Source organism: Excalfactoria chinensis, chromosome 8 (assembly GCF_039878825.1).
Source record: "Excalfactoria chinensis isolate bCotChi1 chromosome 8, bCotChi1.hap2, whole genome shotgun sequence".
Taxonomy (NCBI): domain Eukaryota; kingdom Metazoa; phylum Chordata; class Aves; order Galliformes; family Phasianidae; genus Excalfactoria; species Excalfactoria chinensis.
In genome coordinates this window covers 17,101,409-17,115,566 of record NC_092832.1, presented here as the reverse complement: position 1 = coordinate 17,115,566, position 14,158 = coordinate 17,101,409, and the positions used below count along the sequence as shown (strand labels likewise).

At 37.3% G+C, this 14,158-nt stretch overlaps 1 protein-coding gene across 1 annotated transcript in view; it reads right to left on the bottom strand.

Moving 5' to 3' along the window:
* The window catches only part of ADGRL4 (adhesion G protein-coupled receptor L4), a 161,144-nt gene extending 147,215 nt beyond the window's left edge, over window positions 1-13,929 (bottom strand). Inside the window, exon 1 of the mRNA XM_072343658.1 lies at window positions 13,894-13,929. Coding sequence (XP_072199759.1) covers window positions 13,894-13,895 — 2 coding nt within the window. The 5' untranslated portion in view covers window positions 13,896-13,929. The remainder of the gene's footprint in view (window positions 1-13,893) is intronic.
* Window positions 13,930-14,158: the final 229 nt, after the last annotated feature.

The following is a 14,158-nucleotide window of genomic DNA, read 5'->3' as shown; positions in this document are numbered from 1 at the left end:
TTGGATCATCATAATAGTAGCATTTTATTTCTATTTCCAAACAGCATAATGGGATAAGTGCCACTGAAGTCTGACCCTTGAAAGCCACTATACTTGACTTATCTTTAGAATAGCTCCTCAATAGCAAAGCTTGTTTGCTGGGTACATGTTGCAGAGCAGACATGATACTGTCTGCTCTGAGCAATGAAATGGGTTACTCAGAACAATTTAAGAACAATTCAACAAAAAAACCCCAACATCTTAAGCTCTACTATGTTGACTCATATTTTGAGATAGCTTTCTCAAATATTCCAGAAGACTAGAATAAGTAAACTTTTCTGAATAATTTATATAACCAAGTTTAAAATGATCTGGAGTGTGCCAAATACTCTTTTAAGCACTTACTGAGAGAAACAAGAAGTATATTGCTCCTCGGTACTGGTCAGCAGCTTAACTGTACTCTAAATTTGTCAAAAAATAAAAATAGGCCAAAGATGAACAGCTTGCTGTAAGAATTAATGTGTGCTAAGAACCACATCAATACAAGGTTTTTAAAGCTTCATTTATCTTTGGCTTTGCTATCTCTGTTTTCCTCCAAAACTGAAAGTTGAAATACTGAAATACTGTTGAAGTCTGTATGTCAGACAGTTATGTCCTGAACCTACTCAGAAAATTTACAAAAACATTCTCAGGCCAGATGAGATCCATTCAAGGGTGCTGAAGAAGCTAGAAGAAGTGCTTGCCCATTCGCTTCCAATAACTTACTAACAAGACCTGGCTAAGTGGGGAGGTCCCAGTTGACTGAAGGACAGTGAATGTGATATCTCTATAATATGGTAAGGAAGGAAGATCCAGGGTGTTATCTGGTCAGTCTGGACCAGAGAAGGTCATAGAGAAGATCATTGAAGAGTGCTATCATATGACACTTATAGGACAGTCAGGTGATCCCGCCCAGACAATTCAGGTTTATGAAAGGTAGGTTCTTCCTAAATTAACCAGATCTCCTTTTATAGCAGTGTGACAATGTCCACTAAGTGGGGGCTGTTTACTTGAGGTTTAACAATATGTTTGATAGTGTTCCCCACAGCCTGGAGAAACTGGCTGGACCTAGGGGATCTGGCCAGTAGCTGGCTGAACACAAGCCAGTAGTGTGGCCGTATGGCTGAGAAAGCCAGCAACATCCTGGCTTGTATCAGAAATAGTGCAGCTAGTGGGAGAAGGGAAGGTATTGTCCATTAATCCATACTCTGCTCTGTTGACACTACATGTCCATTACTGCATTCAGTTTTGGATCCCTCACTACAAGAAGAATATTAGGTTGCTTGAGCATGTCCAAATAAGAGAAACAAAATCACTGGCGATGAGACTAGAAAACAAGACATCTGTGTAACAGCTGAGGATATTTAGTCTGGAGCAAATGAGGCAGAGATGATGGCAGATACCATCCTTATCTACAACTACCTGAAAGGAGGTTGCAAGTGAGGAGAATGTCAGTCTCTTGTCTGGGTGACAAGTGATGAGATGCAAAGCAGTGGTCTTACATTCCACAAGGGAAGGTTTAGATTGAATATCAGACAGAATTTCCTCATGGGTATGGTGATTAAGCATTTGAGTGGGCTGCCCAGCGAGGTGGTGATGTCCTTATCTCTGAAAATACTTAACTGATATGTAGATGAGGACTCAGGGACAAGGGTTAGTGGGAGACTGTAGTGTTAGGTGGATGCACGTATTTCATCATCTTGAGAGTCTTTTTCATCCTGAATGATTATATGATCATTTCATGAAGTGTCAAGCTATTAAGCTTACTCCATACACTTCTAAAGGTTTTGATATGGCTTATGCGTGGTCTGTAATTTGAACTCATTACATTTCTCCTGTCAGTTTACCTGAGTAGCAGTAAGTACAGTAACATGCTATATCACTGCAGAGATCATGTCAATTAAATATAGACAACACTTCAGTATCTGTATACACAATTTTGCTGTTGAACTGAAAGTACACAGAAACTGATAGGAATATGCCATGCTGCCTGTATGTACCATTACTTGAAAATACTTCAATATTGCAATAATATCTGCCAGCTGCAACTCACTGTGCTACACATCAAATCAAATGGCATAAATGTGTGGAGCTAGGACCAGTGTCAGCTATTATGTGCCAGTTTTTCCTAAGGGGACATGCTGACAGACAGCCAAAACTTTTCTTTAATATTTCTTATTGTGTTTCTGCTATTGAGACTACCTGTCATGTAGCAATCATCTTCTGCTTGTGACAGAGAAAGAAAAACAGAAAACAAAAGAATTTGGATACCCATCCATCTCAAATGCTCAGATTCAACAAAGTTTGCTTATGTTTGCTTTGGCTTTGAACAAAGACATTCCATGGTGTGGTTCTGAGCTCAGGTTAGCCATCTGGGGGAATGTCAGATACCCTTAACTGAAAATTCAAGACTCCTTTACAAAAACCTGGCTCTTCTCACATACATACCAACTCTTCTGATGCATCACTCTGACTATGATGGAAGGATGGAAATGTTCAGCCTGGATGGGCTGAGCCTAGAAAGCTCAGATTTCATTCAAACTACCATTGCAGGGCAGCAAAATGTGATAGAAAATACTTGTCATACCACGTTGGTTAAAGTCTCAGCTTCTCTGCTATAACAGCAAAAGAAAATATGAAGTGGCAAACAAAACTCCCAAACTCAAAAGGTATCCTTTCCAAAACCACAAGCATATTTGCACTATGTTGTAATTCAAGAGACTTAGCTCTAAAGTGTCACCATTAGAAAGTGATTGTCTTTGTCTTGAACACTGGTTATGTTAAGTATTAAGTATAAACACTAAAATGATTTATTGTGCCTTATATAGCGAACTGTGGTCAAAGTGTAAGTCAAGAATTTCATAGTTTAGAACAGAGGAAAGATCTGAGGTTCTTAACGAAGTAACACTGCCCTACAGGTTCTGCTGAGCAACCTTTTTTTTTTTTTTTTTAAAAAAACTAGAACTGTTAATGTTTACTTTAAAGCAAAGCAAATTTGTAAATATAATACACAAATGTAATTGTCCACCCTGGCCTGCACATTACACTGCATAATTAATCCAATTCTAGTTCATACAAAAAAGTGCCTATCCCTGCTGATACTTCTTTGCCAATGTTTTGTTCCTTGTGCCTCTTATACATTTTCCCTACACATACTCTTCTGCATCTATTCTTATTCAGTATAATTTTCCCTTTCAGTTTTCTGACACCATCCACTATTTGCTCCTCTTCCCCAATGTTTCTTACTAAAACATTTATGACTTGTGCTTGCTCTTCTTCAAGAGCCATAATCTTGACTAATTGTAGCACCTTTCTTTTGGTAATTCTTGAGAAAGAGATAGATGGAAAGAAAATAGAGGGGAAAAAATGTAGGTGGGCAGATAATACTTGCGGTAAGAAGCCAAAAATGGTGAATGGAAGGATTAGGCACATAGAAAGGAGGGACAAAGCCTCAAATTCTGCCATTATGAAATGGGCAGAAAAGGAAACTAAAAGGGTTCTTGCAAGTAGGAAAACAGTTCAGGATTAAGCTTAGCTGATCCAAATCTGTTCTATCAGAGGTTCACCCATCACAGCGAACATTACCAAATGTAAGCAGTTGAGGGATTCTGATGTGTGGTTATATCAAATTATATCTCCAGTAAGAAGACAGTGCAGTGGCATGGTATGCATTTCAGCTTCAGCAGCTGTCATTTTTTCCACTTAGACATCACCTCTTCCTAGCATATACTATCTGGAAGACTTCTAATTAAAACCATGTGATTGTTGACATAAAGGGGTTCCATGGTTTCTATCAACTTCATCAATTTCAAGCTCATCTCTCTCTTCCCACTAACCTGTAGCCCAGAAGTGTTTAATATGAGTAATTTGGAGCATGGTGTTTGGTTACACTCCATTACTGCAAATTGCCACTTTCCTTTAATAGCCTCAAAAGTACAAAGCTAAGCCAGTTAACCTGAAATAAGCTAAAACAAAAATGTACATTTCAGAAACAGGCTATTATATTATTTTAAAGACTACAACATCATTGTGCAGTAACTTATTTGCCCTTTCTAACAGCAAGGATATGTTTTAGGACAGATACTGATTTCTGCAGAAATGCAGGGTAGATGTAAATCTGTCACACTTACAGAGGTTACTGTAAGAATAGAACTGACATGCCTTGCTCCTGGCCATCCCTTTGACCACAGGTACATCAAGTGCAGAACCTCTAGTAGAATGGACCAAAGGTATATCTGAAATAAATTGTATTTTGTTTGTTGGCAGCCACCCTCATCTGTGTCTGTATCCATTGCTTCCTGAGCAGCCTTAAGGACTGGTGCAATTGAGACATGTACAGCCCTCCCTGCCCTGACTCAGAGCACTGGGACCAGAACCAGTCCATCATAGCCTTCACGTTAAGAAAGTATGAAAGCACTGTATTTTATTTGTCACTTGCTGGGCCATACTCATGATTTGAACATTTTTTCCCCCAGTGTTAAGTGACAGTCTAGATAGCTGAAGTTGTGGCTGTTTCAAACTGCAGGCCAGTGCCAGTTCTGGCTCCATGGCTTTGCATCCTGACCCCACAACAGGAACAGAACTGCCAGGCAGAGCAGTACTTGACATATTGCAGAAATGAGGGTTAGAAAACAATTTGATTCATTGCTGTGGTTTACTCCATCTCTCATCTCTGGACAGTTTTATCTGAGATTTCTCAATAAAAAATGGGCCACATAACAAATTTTTACCACAGTCTCTCTTAATCTCTCTCATCAATAGATACATGATATGATAGCCCTACAAATATCACAACTAAACCTTCCTTCCTGTTATGACACGAGGGTCAATTATTCAGTTAATTAAATCAAACTCCATTGGCTTCAGTTGGAAGACACCCATATATCAGTAGAGAGTGTCTTTGCTTCTTATTTTTTTTTCCCTCCTCACCAACCAAAAATCCCTGAAGATGTGCATAGATAGGGCAGTTTTTTTTTTTTTTTCCAAGAGGACACTATTCTCAAGTAAATTTACTGGAAACTTCTCTTTTTTTTTTTTTTTCCCCAAAAGATTTCCAATGTCAGCATTACTGCCCATTTGTGAACTTTCACACACAAATACAGGATGCTTTAGAAGGAAGTGTTACATCTTCCTTTGTCTTATATCACCATAGCAGCTACACATACCATGCCCTACTCTTCCTTTATCTCCCCCCTTCAATACCAAGTCTCTAACATGACTTAAACTATTAAACAACAATAACAAAATACACAACTGGTTTCCCTTTTCAAAATGTCAGGGTATTTCTCAACATGGTCAAAACCACAATCTCTGTCAGTAAAATGCTAATCCACAATTTTTGATTAAATTTCAAATAATGCTCTGATACAATCCACTGCAACCACATGCTCTGCACTGAGCAGAATGTGAATTCAGACAAAAATTGACAAAAATGCAGTACCATGTTTGGGAATATTCCCCACAAACAGTTTTCTGCATTGTAGTAGTAAATGGTTATGTGGACCATTACTGCTGATGGGTATTGACTCTCATCAGCCATGCCAAAACCTGGAAAGAAGTTATTCTTCCCATACTGAAACAATAATACGCCTTGATGGGTTTCAGAGAGCTTTGTTGTTGTACCCTGTACAGTGTCTCAAGCCCATGATAATAAGAGCCAGCTGTGAGGTTAAAATACATATCTAATTTTTTTTAACTTTCATTTATTCATTTGGAGCAAATGTGCAAAAGTGTCCCAAAACAAAGGAATCACCCAAGAAAGGAAGTCTGAAAAATGGGTTAAAGGGCAAATTTCTGTAAACATCCAAAGTAAAATTTTCACTTTCCTCTCCACCTTTTATAATGCCTTGTGTATAACAATGACTGTACTTTGTATCCACCTGCATTTTTAAATTATAACAAGAGACGTGCAGGTTACAATTTCAGGGAACTAATCTGATGACTGTTAGCTCCTTCTTTTACCCTTTTTCATTCTGGAAATTCATCTTACATTGGATTGCAGCTTTGGACCTGAATTCAGATGGGAACAGCAATATTATTTTAAAGTTATTGATTCAAAGGATGGCAAGGGAGAAATTCTGGGCTGTTATGCTGAAAGCACCTGAAATGAGAAACCTGTCACAAGGAAAAGTGTTATCTTGTATTTAAGAGAGACTAGAGCCTGAGAGAGTCATGGTGCCAGATGCACAAAAGCTATAGCCAGACACATCACGTAAACCGTGCCATCTTCACCAAATGAGGATTTGTCTTAATTCTAGAAGTTTTAGAGAAATCAAAATACACAGAGCCAGGTGCACTATCAAGTCTTCAGTGCATATATTGGCTAATCTGTATTATATCTTATACGTTACAATTTGAACACAAACTTCTACTTCTTGCAGCCTGGCTCTAAACACACGATGTGTGTGATATTCCACAGTAGATCCCCAAATCACTTGGATAATAAAAAGTCAAAACAGTCAGCTTGGTTAAAGAGCATTGGCAAAGGAAATTAATTCATATATTGTCTAGATGCCTTCACCCAAACATAAGGATAACAATTCCTAGTTTGCCATGAAGATGTTTACCTGTAACACTGCACTGCACAGCAAATGGCTCAGTGCAGGACAGGATTCAGGTCTGTGCCCTGATATACAAATAAAACCCCAAATGTTTACTGCATTGGAATATACTGTTTTAAAATAGACGAGCTAGCAGTGCCAGAAAATTATGTTATTTAGAATATTCACTGCTCAAACAGAACACAAATCTTGTTACAAATATTAATCAGTAGTTACCTGACAAGACCTGTCATTTTGCATTAATTATATAAGTTCTCACTTGGTATCAATAATGTAATTTCATAACAAATTACATTTATCTTACCATGCTTAAATTAATTGTATTAAAATATTTAGAACAAGTATTTGTTATTTGTCACTTCAAGAGAGACTAAGTGTCATATTTCATACAGACACTTGGTTGTAATTGTCTTGAACATGAAATTTTAAAGATTTTTTTAAAGCCCAGAGCAATTATCTCTGAGACAAACAAAGCAACAACAAACCCAAACAAACAAAACAACAAAATAATCAGCCTTCACTCTCTCAACCATCTGTCCCCAATAAAATTTCCCAAGGAGTTTAAAAACGCTTAAATTACCTAGAACAAGAAGAAGTGAAGAAGAAATAGATTTTTTAGTTGCTTGGGCAGGTGGTAAAGTGATGAACTAGAATGACCTCAACGTACAAGACCCATCAGGACTACTCTGCTACCAGAGAACCAGTTGTGCACCAAAATTTACATTACCCAAATAGTCTGTTTCATGATTGTTGTAATTCCATAATGAAGAAAAACTAACAGCCCATAATACTACAGATCTTTGGCTTCTATTCTAGAAATGTCAGCACAATGTTTCTAGCATCAGAAAAGATGAGACTACATAAAAGACACACAGGGGCCTATGGTTCCAAGGGAAAAATCCCCTCTCGCTCTCCAGATTCTTCTCATTAACATCATAAAATCCAGTATTAAGTCCTGCTAAATTCCTGGATATCAGCTTTCATTCACACTCTTTAGGACAGATCACTGATAAATGTGGTAGATCACTCAAGTGCAGTTATGTAATAAAATGTAATAAAAACATTTCACAGTTAATTATTTTTAAAGGAAGCATCCACAAAATTCCTAGAAAAATTCAGTGTCCAAAATGCAAAGTTTAAATACCAATTCTAGGGAGAAAACACCCTGAAAAAGTAGGAAAATGTACACATTAATAGTTATTTTATTTGTTTTGATGTTTATACACTGAACTTCTACTCATTTCAGGCAACACAGTGCGAGACTGAAAAAGTGTATAGATACAAAGCAGATAAAAATGAGCCTTTGCAAACCACTGTCCGTATATTACAATGGAAATACAGAAGTGTCCACATTATTCCAACTTGTTCAACAATCAGACACATATTTGTCAGGTAATAAACATTATACTCTAGAATAATTTTAGGATTCTTAAAGAAGAAATGTTTGAAGAGACTATCATGTCACCTAAAATAATTCATTTCAAGGGAAACTTGCTTTGTGGACAAGGATGCTCTCTTGTTTCTATAAATCAGTTCAATTTAATAAGTCTTAAGTAAAATATATTTTAAAAAGTATTCTTATATATAGCTCTTGAAAATGAAAGATATTACAGAGCACATGTGTTCAAGTATACTGTAAATTCAGCTCATCTTAACAGGTAAATCTGATTTTAGGCCACTGTAAGAGCAAGAGCAACACTCTGGCTTTTTAAAATCTTGTATCAGGGAAAAGTTACCTTTCCATCAGTGTCGTCATAGCATGCTAGCAAGTATCCTAAATATATGCTTCCAGGAAGGATTCCCGAGTAAGCATTTACTATTAATGTTGCTGATAAAACATGGCTAAATTGTTTTATAGCTGAAGAAACACCTGGGGGCACTAGGGAAGTTGCTTTTCAAGTCTCTCGTTGCACATTAATTTGGCTTATTTAAGCCAAGCGAAGTGCAGAGTGGTGATAGGAAATTTTGATGAAGCACTCAGGATCTCTTTACTGTCCTCCCTCCTGCTAGGGATAGTAGAATTACTCACAGAAAAGAAACAGTTAAGAGATTATGTAGGAACAGCATCAAGCCTGGAATACTTTATAAATAAATGGACACATAATCCAGTTCAGTAATATTAACTGCCTCTTTCTTCACCTTTTTTATTCTTAGCTGTGAGGAGCATTGTCCTTCAGTGTATAGAGAGTCTGGATGCTTAAAGTTGTTTTCACCACCCCCCCCATCCTGAAAGATGGAAGAAAAGAAAGTGTAAATAGGCTTACTTAAGCCAGAGTAAAAGCAGTCACACAGCTCATCCAAAGCAAACTGAACAGGGCAGCACCCTTCTACAGTAACACATAAGTATCTTCAAGAATCCTGATACAGGGGCAGGGAACAGAAAAGTTATACCACAAGAGTAACATATAACTGAAACCATTCAGAAGCCAGACTAACGTCCTCAAGAAGCATCTAGATAAATAACTCTCATCTTCACTATGTAAACCTGAAACCTGTCCTTTCTTTTGCAATGGTTGCTGTTGCAGTGCAGGGTCTGATGGCTAAGGCCTGGTGTTCAAAAACCCTGTAAGTGTACTCCAGTGAGATATACTTAGCACACAACAAAAACCCAAACCAAACCTACACCAGACATCCACCTTTCTTGTACTGTGGGATGTTATTCTTAAATATTGTTATATCCAGCAGGTGTCCTTTTAAGAACAAGCACACTGATGCTTGGAGAGATCTTTTAGAGATTACATGACCTGATCTAATGATATTCTAGAGAGACTAGCCACCATCATAAACACATCAATCTAATTCTGTGCCCTGTAAAACCTAAAGACCTGTACAGCTTCAATTTTAGCCACTAAGAACTTAAAATATTTCAGAATTGACTGTCCCAAAATGAAAGCTGTAACTTCTTAGCATCCAGCTATAGATAGTTCAGAAACTCTATGGAAAGCTTAGTCTAAGTCCATTCAGCTATATAATTTTTTTTTTTTTCCAAAGGAAAAAAAAAACTCTTTGTAGAACGGAATATTAGCAATACTTCTTACGTATTATATTATACATCTACATATAGACACACACATTATATATATAAAACATACTTCTTATTCTGTATTAACTGTAGCTTCTTATCAATTTGTTTTCTGCCTTACAGAGATAGTAAGAGCTTCATAGCTAAAAATAAAATTAAGAAAATATAGTTTAATTCCTGAAGTTTATAGCATGGAAATTGCAATAATGATATGCTGAAATTAAGTGTCTTAATGTATGACTTGTTACACAGCTGTGAGATTAGAGCTTGATGCTTATGCAGTTTGCCACTCCATTAAAAGATATATTGTCCTGTACTCAAAATCCCATAGGAGCTTTTGTTTAGCCACAAGTCTTTTTGCAATGACAGTGCCCTTAGCAAGAGATGAAGATGTGCTACCTTCACATGTCCCTGGTACTCTCTTCACACATGTCATGACTCAAAGAACTCAAGCCTGATCACTATCACACTGTTCTAGTAATGCTCCATGAGACAGCAGTATTTCTAGTGTTCTGAACAGTTACGCTACAAATCACATCATGCTAGAAATCACACATCAAAGAAATTCTGCCATGGAAAATATAAAAAGCTATCAAGCTTCTTATTTAACAGCACAGATTTGATCACTGTTAAACATCCCTCTTGCAAACTACTAAGGTGAGCACTTCATAAAGTGAACAACATGAAGTTTGCCACCCAAAGGCACAGGCTGCAGGAGCTGCTTGGGTAGTCAGGGTGCTCCATGCAGAAATGGTGGTGGGGAGGGACACTTAAGCAGGCTGTACAGAAAGCAGCAGCAAGAAAGGCAGTTGAATGAATAGACCAGAGAGCTCAACTTCAGAGCTTTCCATGCAAAGGGAGGCCTAGTAGGAGGTTAGTTTCTGTTGCATTCAAGAAACAGACTTTGCACAACTTTCCCCCAACCCCCATTTGAGCTTTGTATTAATACATGTGACTGCATATGTTCTCCTCATAATGCAGATAAGCCTACAAGGCAACAAACACTGACTAATTGTTTGGGCTAGAGGGGCAAAGATATAAATGAGCTATTCCTTATTATGCTGTTAGCAAATATTGATTACACAGACACAGATGGTAACCAGTAGTCATCCTGGTATTCTCAAATCTCTACACCAAACCTATCAGCTATACATTCATTAATTTACAAGTTCGAATTATTATTGTTTTCCCTATTGACAAACATGGGTTAAAAACATAATAAACAGACAGGATTTGTGTCTGTACATTAATGAATTGGCAACAACTGTCTCTGTGCCATTCATCTCTCAACAGCTGTTTATATTTTTATTTTAAATCTGTAAAAACATTTATCTGTAATCCCTTGATCTGTATGATAATTTCCTTTTGTTCCAAGCTGTTATAGGTATCTTTGGAGAAAAAAATAAAATAAAATAGACTACTCATCTGTTCCTTCAAGTCAAGACTACTTTAATCATAAAAAATGAACACAAAATCAAAGAAAAAACCAAAGGTGGGTGAACTCCGTAGTGCAATAGGATAAAAGTCAGGATGGCCATGGAAAACTATCAGTCATTATTGCTTTAAATTACTCTTGATTTGTGCAAAGGAACAGACCAAGTCAGCTGCACCTAATCTTTCTTCAGAGTTATCTTGTGCATTCATTCTCTGCTCTCTGGCTTGCTAAGAATTCTGCTCACCACTTGTCACAGCCAGGAACAAGACTGTTAAGCTCACCCCTTGTTGATAAGTAGGCGTTGTTACTTATGGATATCCTGTTGTGTTGGCCCCCTGGAGTCTTGAATTTTCGTATTGTTCAAGCCACAGTGATTTCAGGGCAGTGCTCTTTATGAAATACAATGTCTACTTGAAAATTTGTCAATATGGATTCTAAAAATAGCTGAGGTATGAGCAAGTACAAATAACTATTTGCTTCTCTATAACAACTGTATAACCAGAAAAAAATATATATCTTTAAGAACTGGAATGAGAAGGCAGTACCCTCAGCTTGTGATTTATTATATCACTGAAGAGATTAAAGACAATGTCCACTCCAGAAACAATGTACATAGACAAATGCTGCATTCATTTCACCAGTGGAAAAGCAAAAACCATGAACAATGATTAAAGTACTGCCAGGGAAAAGAACAAAGGACCTCTTGGACATCCGGTTCAAACGAGGCAAAAGAAATAACCTAGATTTACACTTTTACGTATTTTCTAAAGTTACAAGATGTCACAAAGTTATGCTCTGTGGAGAACCTGTGGCCTTAGGGGATCTGCACAAAGGTGATTATTAAAACACCTACTTAAATTGTAGCATTTTAATGCAGTTATTTGATTTTAAGATACCTTTGAGGATTTAATACCATTTCTATTTATTTGTCCAAACAAGAGAGTTATATTGCACAAGTTGCACGTTATTTTGTGCCCACAAAATGCAACTAGAACTCTTTTAAAACTGAATACCCTGCTCTGTAATGTGTATTACATTCAAGAAAATGAAAGGTAGAGAGAAGACAGAGTAAACTGAAGAGGACAAAAGAACACCAAGTAGCATTGTTGAGGGAAAGAAGGAAAGAAATGAGAAGCTCTGATCTAAACAAAAACAGACAAAAAACAAACAAACAACAACAACAAAAAAAACTTGGAAATATTTTTAGAAAAGAAGTATGTTTAATCACCTAATGGCCCGGGAGAGGTAATTTATGTGCCAACAAGTTATGGAGGTTTTACATGCCCATTAGTCTGCTATTCAATTAAAAAATGTGTACTTACCATGGCAACCTCTGTGTCTCATGATACACATGCTAATTCTAAGATATCTCTATAGAGCACCTTCTTAAAGAAACAGACACAGAGGCTGGTGGTGTGGTATACTTTCCAGTCACTAAAAGGCTATAAAAGGAATTGCCCGTACAAGACTTAGAAACAATTGGTTTGAGATTGTGGCAGGTAAAATCACCACACTGTTAGCACTCTGTATGTGTAATTCATGTACACAGTGCAAATAACACTGCAGGTATGGAGAGCCACTCTAAACTACTGAGGATGGCATTACCAACATCCTCCTACATTCCCCTTCTTACCAACTGAAGTAAGACTCCTAAGCTTTGAAACAACACTGCCTTTTCTCTGAGATCCATATGTTTTAAACTTCACACCAAAACTAGCTAACCAGTTCCTGAGACAGTGTAAGCATTCCAGCATAGTCCTTTACTTAAGAACTGCAGGATGCATGACTTCCCTTTGGCTCAGCCCTTGATGCCTGGGAATTCCCTTCCTTTCCAGCCTGCATCAAGTTCCCTGCTCTCAGCAGGTGTTGTCCTTTCTGATACTTATTTGAGTTTCCCCATAAGAACAGCTATTCAAAAACCTTTTTTCCACTCACTAGATTACTCCTTTCCAGATCAGTTGCATATAATTAATAATCAAAGCATCTGTCATACACACCATCTGAGAAAAGAACTTCCTTTAACAAAAATATAGCACCCCATCTGTAATCTTTAAGCATTAAGCTGAATTTAAATATAATCATGAAAGCAAAGACAAGGAGACACTGAAATAATAACCTACATTTGCAATTTTTATTTTAATTTTATTTTTTGTGTGCGTGTGTGTGTGTGTCATTAATTGCACCTCATTATCACCTTCCTCCTCTTCAGTAACCACTGAAAGTATTTCAGATTACTCCTCCAGTGGATGGGGAGCAAGATAACCCACTTGTCTGCAAGCCCATTTGGGTGATGGACAGAAAGTGAAAGAAGGAAAACATCAACTTGTGAAAAATTTTGATTCACTGGAATTTAAGCTTTAAATGTATCTTAAAGACATTCAGCTTCTTCCTTTGCTTTCTCTGATGACAATGAATTTAATCTTACTAGGCACTAACCATCTTCAATCAGACAATATTTATACTGAGGTTTTGGAGCTCCCATACTGCTTTTTTCTTGTAAGCACTTCAGAGGGACATAATAGGAGGAAACAACCATCAAGTCAGCAGATCAAATCCTTCGCAGCCATAAACAACACCAAAGAAGACTTTCCCTGCCACCTGAAATATCCACAGCATACTCAATCCTGCTCCTAACAATAGGAGAACATACAACCTAGATTTAAAGAACAAGCCAGCAATAACATATAAAGAGCAATTGCTTCAAACACAACAACCAACGAACATGTAGGTGCATTTGATATTTTCACCTGCCACCAACTGAACAAGATGAAATAACAGCAATCTATATTCTCAAACACAGCTTCTTTATCTAGACTTGATTATTCTAAAACAACGAGTAGGTGTAAAGATTTACTCACATTTAGGAGACAGAGAAATAGCAGGCTTTAGTCTCTCACAACAGCAACAAAGTCACGCTCACATGATGTAACTTAAACATTTCCTGTTCTGAAAACTTCCTAAAAAATGGGTGAACAGCAAGCTATATTGTTTCTCAAATAGGTAATGAGCCTTGGTGGCCATCTGACATCATTAGCACATTACCATCAGCTGTGAGGGAGATAGCACTGGGGTGAATGTAAGCTCACCTGATACTAAAAGCTGTTTTTTGTTTGTTTCCCTATG